At 36.3% G+C, this 14079-nt stretch overlaps 1 protein-coding gene across 1 annotated transcript; it reads left to right on the forward strand.

Moving 5' to 3' along the window:
* Positions 1-12723: 12723 nt before the first annotated feature.
* On the forward strand, positions 12724-13782 carry LOC131063103 (non-specific lipid transfer protein GPI-anchored 19-like). The gene is made up of 3 exons (XM_057996878.2): positions 12724-13138; positions 13239-13298; positions 13458-13782. Exons 1-3 carry the CDS (start codon positions 12790-12792, stop codon positions 13739-13741), a joined length of 693 nt encoding a protein of 230 aa, XP_057852861.2. The 5' UTR covers positions 12724-12789; the 3' UTR covers positions 13742-13782.
* The last annotated feature ends 297 nt before the right edge of the window (positions 13783-14079 follow it).

Below are 14079 nucleotides of genomic sequence, written 5' to 3' on the forward strand. Positions count from 1 at the left end.
TATGGGATTAATGAATGCACCTAATGTCGATGAGGTTCAACAGAGGGAAGAGGTGATATCTTCATATTCACTTTGGATTGCATTCTTGCTAGTTCAAAATAACTAAATCCTTTTATGTCTATATCATATGTTATCATTTTTCATACAGGAAATGGTAATAGCTGCATCAAATTCGACTAGGCCTCCTGAGGTTACAGGAGAACTATACCAAGCTTCAGTGTGCATTTTTTCTACATATGTTAAAAATATTTGTTTTATCTAGTTTGTCAACAACTTTGGGTTATTAACTTATATGATTGTCTTTAAAGTATTACAGGCCCCTTCCAAACTTCCTATTGTTATTCTACCATTCCATTTCAGTAGAAGTCCTACATGTATATTATGGGATCCAACACGATGAAGGGAAAAGGTATGTCTGTCTTAGATCAGCTCCTTTTCACTAAGTGTACAACGAAGTTGAAACCGTCTAGTTAACTCCTTTTGGATCACTTACCATGGATATAGGAAATGGTCATAACTGATTCATCTGTGACTTTTCCTCCTATGACCACAACACATCCATCTGAGGCTCCGGTATGCTTTAGTTTTTTAGTCTATTCATTTTTAGTTATTATGTTTTATTTGACATATATGTTATTAACATGTATTAATGTTGTTTTACCAGTTACAACCTCCTTCAGGACATCCCATGGATCCTCAGCCTCACCCAATTGCAGAAGACAAAGATGAGGTAATCAACATTTCAATTTCAAACAATTTAGAGTTCAGTATTTAGTTATTTTGATGTTATATTGAGAAAATATATCTGATTCGACATTTGAATTGTCCTTGTGCAGCCACCTGCAAAGCCACGTACTACTTCGAAGAGGCTCAATTTTGATGATCTGCTACGATCATAGATACCGATAGAGACATATAGTTATAGTTGTGGTCATTGAAGGACCAACTTTTTTATATATTTGACATTTGTATATGTATATATCGACTTTGACAGACTTGTCACATGCCACATTTTTGTAACTATTATTGATTTGACATCTATGCTATTTTTTGATATGTACATGATTATTGTTCATTTTGATATATATGAAACTTGATATTCGATCCAATTCGTTCATTGATATATATTAAACATGATATTCCTGAAACTTAGTAATTTGCTATTGAAATGTGATCAATTTTGTTCATTGTGTATATGTCTTGAAATGTGATCCAATTTGTTCATTACTTGTAACTCATATGGCGTATACTTTTAAACTATCTATTGCTCATATTGTGTATACCCAAGTACTAATACTAGTAATGTTGATATTGTGTATTTTGATTGAGTGAATTTGCTTTGAGTCCTTCATGCATGAAGAGATTGGAGTGAATTTATCTAAGGATGAGTTGGCTTAGGTAAGGTTTTAATTTAAATTTTAATCCATAACAAGTCGGCCTTAGGGTAAGAGACACACCTATTCATCCGAATCGCCTATAAAAGAAGAGTTGAAGCATTTATGGATGATTCATGTGAACCAATGGGGTCATGTTATTGCTGCCTAAAAAACCCTCTCTCGGTTTCAGGCAACTCGATTCCATTTTCTTGTGGTGATATTTTTTCTGTCGCATAAAAAACCGTCAAAAACCGTCAGTGAGAGGTGGCAAAATAGTGCATCTTTCGTTCTGCTTATCGTGGGAACGAACCGTCAGCACAAACGCATCTGGGTGGTTGGTTTTATGCTAGGTGTTCCCTTGTCTCACTCCCCAAGATGTCTGATTGTTACAATCCACCTCGTAGCGATGTTTTCCCTTGAGCGCTCAAAGTGGAAAAACGGTCAAACTTTGATGTCGCGTAACTCAAAGACCGTGGCACTTATGGATGATCTATTTGAACATATGGAGTCATTTTGTCTCTTCCTAAAACATACTCTCTTGGTTTTGGGCAACTCGATTCCGTTTTCTTGTGGTGAGATTTTTTCTGTCGCAAAAAAAACCGTCAAAAACTGTCAATGAGAGGTGGCCAAATAATGCATCTTTCATTCTACTTGTCATGGGAACGAACCGTTAGTGTGATCGCATCCGGGTGACTGGGTGTACACTAGGTGTGCCCTTTTCTCACTCCCCAAGACGTCTGATCATTACGAGCCACCTCGTAGCGACATTTTCCCTTGAGCGCTCAAAGTGGAAAAAACAATCAAACTTTGACATCGTGTAACTCGGAGACCGTGACACCTATGGACAATCCGTTTTAACCTATGGGGTCATGCTACCTAAAACATCCTCTCTTGGTTTCAGCCAACTCAATTATTTTTTCTTGTGGTGAGATTTTTTCTGTCGCATCAAAAACTGTCAAAAACCGTCAGTGAGGTGGCAAAATAGTGCATCTTTTGTTCTGCTTGTCGTGGGAATGAACCATCAGTGCAAGCACATCTGGGTGGCTGGGCTTACACTAGGTGTTCCCTTTTCTTGCTCCCCAAGACATCCAATCATTACGATCCACCTCGTAGCAACGTTTTCCCTTGAGCACTCAAAGTGGAAAAAATGGTCAAACTTTGACGTCGCGTAACTCAGAGACCGTTGCACTTATGGACAATCTATTTGAACCTATGGGGTCATGTTGTCTCTACCTAAAACATCCTCTCTCGGTTTCGGCCAACTCGATTCCGTTTTCTTGTGGTGATATTTTTTATGTCGCATAAAAAACTATCAAAAACCATCTGTGAGAGGTGGCAAAATAGTGCATCTTTTGTCATTCTTGTCATGGAATGAACCTTTGCATCCAGGTGGCTAGTTTTACACTAGGTGTTCCCTTGTCTCACTCCCCAAGACGTCCGATCGTTACGAGCCACTTCGTAGCGATGTTTTCCCTTGAGCGCTCAAAGTGGAAAAAATGGTTAAACTTTGATGTAGCATAACTCAGAGAACGTGGCACTGATGGGTGATCCATTTGAACCTATGGGGTCATGTTTTTTCTGCCTAAAACATCCTCTCTCGGTTTTGGCCAACTCGATTCCGTTTCTTGTGGTGATATTTTTTCTGTCGCATAAAAAATGGTCAAAAACCGTCAGTGAGAGGTGGCAAAATAGTGCATCTTTCGTTTTGCTTGTCGTGGGAATGAACCGTCAGCGCGAGCGCATCTGGGTGGCCGGTTTTACCCTAGGTGTGCCCTTGTCTCACTCCCCAATACGTCTGATCATTACGAGCCACCTCGTAGCGACGTTTTCCCTTGAGCACTCAAAGTGGAAAAAATGATTAAACTTTGATGTAGCGTAACTCGGAGACCGTGACACTTATGGACAATCCATTTGAACCTATGGGGTCATGTTGTCTCTACCTAACACATCCTCTCTCGGTTTCGGCCAACTCAATTCCATTTTCTTGTGGTGAGATTTTTTCTGTCACATCAAAAATCGTCAGTGAGAGGTGGCAAAATAGTGCATCTTTCATTCTACTTGTCATGGGAATGAACCATCTATGCAAGCACGTCCAGGTGGCCAATTTTATGCTAGGTGTGCCCTTGTCTCACTCCCTAAGACATCTGATTATTATGAGCCACCTCGTAGCAACATTTTCCCTTGAGTGCTCAAAGTGGAAAAAATGGTCAAACTTTGACGTAGCGTAACTTGGAGACCGTGGCACTTATGAATGATTCATTTGAACCTATGGAGTCATGTTGTCGCTGCCTAAAAAGGCCTCTCTCAGTTTCAGACTATTCCTACTAGCCCTTTAAATCGGGTAATTCAACAATAACTCAAAAACTTTCCCAGAACACTTGGAAAAAAAACTGCATATTCAGATACCCATTTGCAAGTTATTTAACATATGTCAAAATCAAACTCAGTTATTTATAATCAAATAATACAAATTTATAATCAAATGGTACAATTTTATTACAAATGTATTTATAATCCAATGGTACAAATTTGGGCTCTCAAAATTTGGAAATCAACCCCATGGACACTTTCATATATAAAATTTAGCATCCTATATAAATGATCAAGCTCATTATTGTTTATATTTACAAAATTTTGCATCTAAATATGCAAATTACAACTCATTGTTTTTTTATACAAAAATTAGCATCTAGATATGCACATTACAACTCATTTTTTTATACAAAATTTAGCATTTAGATATGCACATTACATCTCATTGATGTTTTTATATACAAAATTTGGCATCCACATATGCACATTACAACTCATATGCATATTACAGCTCATATGCATGTAGAGAACATCCAAAAAAGCGAAGTTACAACGTTCCGCAAAAGATATTTACAAAATTGTCAAAATTATTCTACCATATTGTAGAATTATTCTTCTAGATGGCCCAAAACCAATCAATTGAACCTTCTGGATCAACTCTAACCCTTAGTGTCTCAAGTATTGCCTCGTGGTTTGATTCACGAACTTTCCACAAATCCTTGTTAAGAGGTCTACGACGATATTTAATCAAATGAATATGTGTTTCAACAAGAAGGTTTGAGTAATGAAGAATATGTCTATGTGTCTCAAAGTCCTCAAACAACCAGGCATTAGAATTTTTGATATGGTACCTGCATTTTATAGAAGGATAAGTTAATGCCAAAATCAATACAACGACTGCTAAATAAATGTGTTTAAGAGGTCTCAATACAACTCGACACAACAACGGTACCTTCTAAGCCATGTCCATGCCACAACAACAGATCCTTTTGGGTACTCAATACCCTCTCCATCAGCCATTGTAGAATTCGATTTCTTTTTGGCCTCAATACAACAACACAAAAAGTAATATATTCATTCTTCATTGTTCTCATCCGCAATAACTGCATATACATGCATGACCTGCATTTAATAGAAGGATATAAGTTAATACCAAAATCAGCATAAGTTAATACTAATAAATTAAGCTTAAAATTGTAGCAAATTGCAACCCTTTACCTGGTTCAACTATGTCTGATACATGGTCAAAATCCACTGATGCTTCAATCTGGTTCATTTGTAGTGCTCTAGGAAGTTGATATGTATCTAGGGTTTGCAAAGGTCTACAAGACCATTGGTCAACCCACTCTTTTGATTCACATTCATCCCACAAAAAATGCATACACGAAGAGCAAAATCATGCAATCTGTCTAGTATAAATAACTAGTGATGTTGCATTTGAACTTCTAAATGAATGCATGTCACTTGATCCAGTAAGTGTACAACAATCTAGATAGTTTTCAATGTTAGATTCACTTATTAACCAAAAATATCTAGAAACCATAGACTTACCTGCATTACCTAGTCCCATCGTAGAGTTACACCATTGCACAATTTTTTTTGCATCTATTAACATTGCACCACCTTCGTTCTTCAATTCCTCTCTGGTAAGAGCTCTTTTCACACATGCTCCCGCACCATCATGCTCTCCCTTTCCATGCCCTGCCTCAATGAAATTCCAAAAATGTTGCACATCGCTTGTCACATGCATCCTAGTCAACTAGTAGAACATCCTTGCATTCTTGAATTGTGTGGTACAATTGTCTGACCATATTAAGTGTTAGTTGTATCTTATATTTCTTTCCCTTAAACTATCATAGAAGACTGTAAAACATCCTTGCACAAACTCTGAGGAATGAGTACGATCATCACTGATATAGAAGTGATATTCTCTTATAACATTTATGTCCTCCTTGGTACTATCATGTGCATGCATGAATGCTATGTGTACAAAAATTGTAACTTGTGTAGAGTGGTAATACATAGATTGTACTTCATTTTGCGGCTTTAGTGTATAATTCTCAGCAAAATCAATGACAAATACAATAGTGCTGAGGGGGAAAGTGTCCTTACACAACTTGAATTGCTCATCTAACCACCTAGCTCTATGTGTGTGACCTATGTACTCATACACTAGTTTCTCTTGAAACATCTTCATAAAATCAGCTATGCATATATCCCTTTTCACTAACTCACACATATTTAATTCTTTTCCATCTTTAACACCATATGTGACTAACTTATATTTTCCAATAGAAACTAATTCCTTACCAATTTCATGTGTGCTATCCAGATGTAGGCATTTATACAACTGTTGCAAACTGCCACATGTAGGACAAAAACCTCTCAAACACATCATCTTATAGTAAATGGACCTGGCATCTCGTCTACATAGTACACTTGAAATAAATTCTCTCGGTGACTTAGGAGGTGCTTGTAGACCACATTCCTACAAAACATCGTTATTGTGCAAAGTACTACATAGATAGCGATAAATATCATAATGCATGGAAAATTCAACATGGACCCTACAACAACATGTAGTACGTGCATGATTAATCTTAACATAAAATGGTTTTGTCATCTCAAAAAATCTTTGACTAATTTTAATCTGAGGAAAGATTTGAAGAAACCTTTCATAACATTGTGTTTGAGTGGTATCTAAATAGTGTTTTGGATGTGGCTCGCAATTACTAATTCCAATTCGCCTTCTAACAACATCTCTTTGGTTGGGTGAAACCCTTGTGTTGTCATGCCAATATTTCTCAATTAACATTCTTAGTGCATCAACAACAACCTTGTCCTTGCGTGGGACTCTACCCGAGAATCCCCAAAGAGAATTATTGTAGGATCCTCGATTTTCTCTCGCCTCTCTAAGGCATAGTGTAATGAGGTTCTACTTATCCTTAATGACTTGCTTGTTTTGCTTATTAAATGAGATTTTTACATTTCCTTTCCCATTATGGTTGATGTGAGGACTCAGGGAGAGAGAGAGAGAGAGAGAGAGAGAGAGAGAGAGAGAGAGAGAGAGAGAGAGAGAGAGAGTAGGATGAGGAGAGGGAGAAGGAGAGAGGGGGGATGGAGAGAGGGAGGGAGATTGGGAAAAGGAGAGAGAGAGAGAGAGAGAGAGAGAGAGAGAGAGAGAGAGAGAGAGAGAGAGATTGGGAAAAGGAGAGGGAGGGAGATTGGGAAAAAGAGAGAGAGAGGGAGAGAGAGAGAGAGATATATTGGGAAAAGGAGAGGGAGAGAAGGAGAGGGGGAGGGAGAGAGGGAGATTTGGAAAAGGAGAGAGAGAGAGAGAGAGAGAGAGAGAGAGAGAGAGAGAGAGAGAGAATAGGATAAGGAGAGGGGGAGGGAGAGATAGAGGAGAAATTGGGAGAGAGGGAGAGGGATAGAGAGGGCGAAGATGGGGAGAATAGGATAAAGAGAGGGAGAGGGAGAGAGAGAGAGAGAGAGAGAGAGAGAGAGAGAGAGAGAGAGAGAGAGAGAGGAGAGAAAGAGAGATAAGATAACGAGAGGGGGAGGGAGAGGGAAGGAAGGGGGAGAGAAAGAGAGAGAAGGGGGAGAGGGTGAGAATAGGAGAGAGAGAGAGAGAGAGAGTAGGAGGAGGAGAGGGTGAGAGACATGAGGTAGAGAGAGAACAAGAAGGAGAAAAGGGCAAGAGAATCAAAAAAGAGAGAAGTGTGAGGGGGAGAGAGATGAGATAGAACTCAAGGAAGATAATTAGGGCTCAGAATAGACAAAGACAATGATGGGGGAAGGAAGACAAGAGAGAGAGGAAAAGAAGAGATACATGCATGTATACAAACATATATCTATATAAATATATGTATATATAACTATAGATATGCATATATACATACATAAACACATATTATCTAGGTATGTCTAAAACATTTGTAGTAAATGCTAAGTTTACAAGCATACATTATTTTTGTCTTCATAACCTGTATGGGTTTTGTGAAACAAAAAAAAATGTTTTTAGTTCTTCATAACCCGTACGGGTTTTGTGAAACAAAAAAAAATTTGTGAAAAAGAAAAAAAAATTGTGAAAAAAAATAAAATGTTTTTAGTTCTTCATAACCCATATGGGTTTTGTGAAACAAAAAAAAATGTTTTTAGTTTTACATAACCCGTACGGGTTATTTAAAACTGCAAATAGTAATTTTTGTTTTTCAAAACCCGTGCGGGTTTTGGCTTGGTAAGAGGGTTGGAAAATGACCCTAAGGCTTGCAAGCCCATTTCCCTCCCTTTTCTGTCCCTTTACACGTTTTTTCATCCTCCAACATGATTTCTTGACTTCGTCGTCATCAAGTTTACAAATGATCAAGTGGGTATCTCTAAAATTACCACCATAATCTCACACATCTTCTTAGTTTTCTAACCATATAAATTTTTCTATTTTGGACAACATTAGCATAGTAAACTTTAATTTTCTTTATCAATCCCTTGACAGTCCTCACAGACATATGTCTACCATTTTTTTAATAACTTTTGATATACTTTGCCAAATTCAAAATAAATTACATATTATTGTTCTACACTAGATTCTATACACTTTAAAAAATATATACATTTTTTATTATTTTGATGCAAGTTATGCCCAGTGCACGAACAGGTACCAAATTTTCAGGATGCGGTCACTTCCAAAAATCATTAAAAAAAAAAACTCAACGAAAAATTACAAAAAAATACACAACTTCTAGATCTCACTCTTACTTATCATCCTACTAAAGGGTTTTGCAAAATACTAAATCTAACTATATATTTTGTGTAGTGCATGAAAACAACTATGTTATATTTTTATGAAAAAATCAGGAACAATTTTTCATGCATGAAAGCTTTGACCCTCTTAATCTCATCCAATTTTAAAACAAATTAGTAGTTTAGAAACTAGATTCAGAGTACTACAATTATTATTATTTTCTCAACTCCTAGTTTTGAGTGCATGACCTTCAAATAGCTCTTTGAAGTTCAGGTTTACCTGTTTTCAGAAAAAAAAAAAAAAAAAAAAAAAAGTGGCCACTTATACCCCCCTTTTTGTTCACCATCTTGGTGCACTTACCCGACACCCAATTAAATGGAATTGATTTTGTCTAAGTAAAAATTTGGGTGGAATGGGACTGAAGGATCTCAAGATGCAAGGGATTGCTTTAGCCACAAAATGAATCTTCCATGCTCTGAAAGGTGAGGAACCATGGAAGGTTCTCATTACAAATAACACTGATCTTGTTGTCCCAAAGTAGGCCAAGTCTTGGAAAACGCTCCCCTTTAGTGATCTTATCGTTGACAACTTTCATGTCTCCCCAACTAGTTCTAATGTGTTTAAGGCAATATGGAAGCCATGGGAATTCATTAGACATCTAATTACTAATAATAGGATTCTCAATAATAACAATTCTATTTGTGGAGGGAGGTCTATCTGGAGGAACTTGCTCCATAAGGATATGTCGCTTTCTCTCATTCAAGGTTGCTCTGTTAAGAGTTGGTTTCTTAACTTAGGTATTTGTTGCTTTAATGATATTATTACTAATGACAATCTAATTTCTTGGTTTGAGCTCAGTCAAAGGTATCATTTGCCCCCTTCCAATTGGAGGACTTATTCTATGCCGAGGGAGGCTTGCCTCAACCTTCAACTCCTCAAGCCATGTGAGGTGATTATGAACAAATTTAGATCCTACACCTAGGTGGATGACTCTTCAATCATGAATTTCAAAGCTAAAATGGTCTATGATGCTTGATGTTCTATCTGACTTGATTACTCATACTAACTTTTAATGGCACATGAATTGTAGTAGTGATGATTGGTAGAAGACCTTCACCTAACTTTGGGATAGTAGCATCACGCTTAAAAAGAAAGGCTTCAAATGGCTATTTAATCTCCATAGGCCTCCTATAAAGAATAATCACAATGATATTGATGTGTGTAATATCTACAGGGTTGTTGACACTACTATCCATATATTATTTGATTGTATTGTTGCTAAGGAAATCTGGAATATGTTTGGGGTTAATTTTTCTAATAGTTTCAGTTATCAAAATGTTGTTTTTGGTTACATTAAAGACATTAAGAAAGATGGTAATCTTTTTTGGTCCCTGTTATCTTGTGGAAATTCTTTAGACTATTTGGAAAATTAGGAATGAGGAAAGATATCAAGGAAAGGATAGCCTGCTTACTGAGTCTCTAAGGAGACTCATTATTCATATTGTTGATGTGCAGGTATCCATTGTGATGAGACTTGTAGTGAAGAAGTTTGAGAGATTTATAGAAGACAAAACTACAAGAGTTTATCTGTCTTAGCTATCTCATGGCTACACCTAGTCCAAATTCAACATTGAAAGGTCCCCTTTTGTCAATGCACTGGAGGCTTTCATGCATGAGATCAATGAAGGCAAGAAGATTGAACGCCAGTATCAAGCCTAGTTAGCAACAATAGGAGCAATACCATGGAACACAATTGTCATTTGTATGGAAGGACCTCTTGGATGGTTGGTCCTCCTAGATTGAGCAATGAAGACTGTCCAATCACTAGATCTGATGTATTTGCTGATTATATAGGATATATTGTATATCATCTTTTGATCTGATGTATATTGTACCACATGTATAGGCCCCATTTTACATATAGTAGTTGGTGTATTAGTGTATATGAGTCCTGTATAGTGACATCCAATTTTATTGTATCCAATGATTGGAATCAGATAAACAAAGCATAGTCTTAATAGTGATACATTTGTAACTGATTTTTCGCCTTATATTTAATACAAAAAAGAGAGAATTTTTTTCTATAAAATGCTATTATCCATTTTTCCTTCTCAAATATCTATCCATATTTGTCATTTTTCTTCACTTTGTTGTGTGAAATCTACAAGTAATTGCACAACATAACTTTTTTTAAGAGATTTGGAGAGACAAAATAAAATCCATTAGCAATAGATATCTTTTATAACAAAGTGGATATCTATGATTAAAAAATATATATCCATTCTATTTTGTCTTGGTATTACCAAACCAAAATAAACTTTCTACTTAATTCATATAAAAAATTAAATATCCATCCCGAGATTTTAGCTAAGTAAACACAACTTTTTGGTCTATTGACACTATCTGGCTCATCATGCTCCTACACTCATCTTGGTAGTGTGTTAGAGACAAAAAAAAACCCAACAACACCCCTAAACATTAAAAATAATTAATAGTCTTTGTTAGCATTGGAAATGATGAAGAAAGAAAATAATACAAGCTTTAAAATGGTTTGAAACAAAGTGTTAGAAAAATGTAAATATACAGAATGATTTACAATCCTTGTGAGCAACATTATAGAGAATGCAGTAATATTGGAATTCCAATTTTGAAATAATATGAAACATGGTGCTAGAAAAAATGAAAACACTACAAATTCTAAAATCTGATGAACAAGATTCATATGTATTTGTTTGTAAAAGAAAAATTATAAAATGGGTCAGAAGGATTATGCCCCAACAATAAACTAATAGGAGATTGTAAATGGTGTTTGATGCTCAATAAAATCAAATATTAAAACCCTAGTTTTGGTTTTCAATCTTGAAGTGTATTAAACCCATACTTTTGTGTCATGCAATGAGGGCAATAATGATGACCAAATGATAAATGCAAACCTCAACAATGGCAATTGAATGATGAATGTAGACCTCAATAGACGATCAATAATGATGACCAAATGATAAATGCAAACCTCAACAATGGCAATTGAATGATGAATGTAGACCTCAATAGACGATGAAGGAATGCAAGCCTCATAACATACTTTTCTCAAAATGTCTCAATGTGTTTTGAACACTTAAAGATGACATGATGTAGGTGTGATAATTTTAATAATCAGAATATAAATCATGTGAATAAATTATTACAATAAAAGACACTACATGTTATGGACCTATCATTCCAAAATACATAGGGAAGAGGGCTTTATAATGGAGGAGGGTCCTATAGTGGGTATAGGGTTGATCAATGTAGGCCCCTTAGTGGAACACTTAAATACCATATTATATTCAACTTATCTCCAAAAAGAGTTTCTAGATCTAAAAAGCAACCATCTATATGTTGCCACATCAACAACAATAAGATATGAATTAGTGGAGAACTGTTTGTCTATCTTTATTTTGTGATCATATTGGACACCTCGACAGAAAGCATATTGATGTGGCATCATATTGCAAGCATGTGAACCAATAGACTTAACAAATAAGTTATTGTACAAAACTAAAAATGACTTAAAATATCTATACAGAATTTTAAAATATACAAATTGAAATTGAAATACTCCACTATAAGAACCTCTACCCTACCCTACCCTAGACCCCATTGATATTAATGCCTAAGAGACTACATCTATTATAAAGCACTCGTTTTAATAATATAATATCATATTAAAGTGGGTATATTTAGTATTGAGCTTAACGTCCGCCGCCTATTTATACTCCTTAGCATACAAATGATTTGGATTAACATACTCCCATGTGGTGCTGAGCTTACAACTAAGTTTTTGACTATTTATATTGAAGGACCTTAATAACTGCCATGTTCTGCACAATCCACAGTATATTCCTAGAGCCCACATAATACTTGTTATGCAAACAGCCCAGCTGGAATAATCAGTACATACTATTATGATTTAAAATATAGATAGTTCAAAATCCACCTGAGGATTAGAGTCTGCTTGGAGGAATCACATACGCCTGTTTCATTGTGAATTGAATAGATTGGTTTGTGTGGGTTCCCTTCGTAATTTATTATCGATGCACATGCATAACAGACCTCGGAAAAACGCGGACTCTGCATTTATTAGCTCCTCCCTTCCTCAGGTTCACTTTCAAGTATTAACTTACTTTGAAATTCATCTCTAAATTATTTCTCTCAATTCAGTGACAATCATATTAATAATATATGTTTAGGGTTGTTAAGGTGGGATGTTCTAATCCTCCATTCACAATCTCACAAGGTCACAACTCCATCCTAAATTTCAGAACTTCCCAACCCACCAGCTAGTCTCTCTGTAATTCTGAACTTAATTAGTTATCAATGGCAGGCATAATGGAATGCACTCAACGATTGCTTTCAGTCATATTGACTGTACTAGTTATAATAGCAGGAGTTACAAATTATGGCGGCGCGTTGGCTCAATCTTCAGAGTGTTCAACTTCTCTGCAAACATTGTTTCCCTGCATGGGATATGTGGCAACTAATGTTTCGAGCTCACCTCCATCACAGGGCTGCTGCACTGCCTTAGCTTCTGTAATGCAGGGCAACAAAGCATGTTTGTGCCAACTTTTCACCACCAACAATCCGCTGGGTATGCCCATTGATCAAACAAATGCTATGTCTATGCCAGGCGCTTGCAATATCCCCACTCCACTCCCTCAATGCAATGGTAAATAATCTTTTATGTTTCTAATTGGAAGAAATCATCTAGTTCAATCTTTTAAAAAAGAAGCTGTAATAGTTATAGTTATTGTTTTGTTTTTGAATAGTTGCAGGGGATCTAGCTCCTTCTCCATCTACAGAGGTTCCAACTTCTTCTCCACCTATAGGTATGTATACATTTTTGGGCTTTGCTTAGATGTCAAGTAAATCTGAGTGAAATGGTACTAACATTAAAGAACAAAGCGTATTATAATTGCTTTTTAAACCCATATGCACATACATTTCATAAGTGAAATAGTAATGTATTTTAATGGCTGCTCTCACAGATTCCAGTGCACCAACAACAACAGAAACTGCTCCTTCTTATTCCCCTGCAGTGTCTCCCTCATCTAATTCACCATCACTTCCTCCCACACCTTCTATAAGAGGTATTTCACCAACAGCCAGCAAGAAGCCAACTTCACCACCATTACATTCTCCCATAACTTCTGTAAGAGGTGTTTCACCAAGAGCCAGCGAGAAGAGAACATCTATGGCAGGAGCTCTTTTTACACCATCCATGATTACCAGTGCTTTGGCGGTGACAATGGTAGTGATCAGTATTTTGTGAACATATTTCTTCTATATTTGTGGAGTGCAAGGAAGTCTTTCAGCAGCTTCATCCTATTTGGAGAGTTGCCAAGTAGAAATGTTAATGATGTTTAAGGTGTTTTGCAACCATTCTTTCCATCTTTATAATTATTTGGAGTATTTTCTTCTATTTCGTGCCTGTGCAGTTCCTGTGAAAGGGGCATCTTGCTTTAATTATAAATGCTATAGATACAATGCATTTTTTGGAACTGCAAATTATTGCAGAGGTTTCTTTTAGTGGATTATAATTGTACAAGTTGACTTTAATTTTAAAAAGGAACAACCATTCATATGTCATAACAACATTAACAGGAGAAA

Source organism: Cryptomeria japonica, chromosome 5 (assembly GCF_030272615.1).
Source record: "Cryptomeria japonica chromosome 5, Sugi_1.0, whole genome shotgun sequence".
NCBI lineage: Eukaryota > Viridiplantae > Streptophyta > Pinopsida > Cupressales > Cupressaceae > Cryptomeria > Cryptomeria japonica.

Bases quoted from the DNA above. Each gene is read 5' to 3' on its own strand.
- LOC131063103 (XM_057996878.2), top strand. From the start codon at position 12,790: ATGGCAGGCATAATGGAATGCACTCAACGATTGCTTTCAGTCATATTG. The intron at 13,139-13,238 runs GTAAATAATCTT...GTTTTTGAATAG, and splicing joins TCCACTCCCTCAATGCAATG to TTGCAGGGGATCTAGCTCCT. The intron at 13,299-13,457 runs GTATGTATACAT...CTGCTCTCACAG, and splicing joins AACTTCTTCTCCACCTATAG to ATTCCAGTGCACCAACAACA.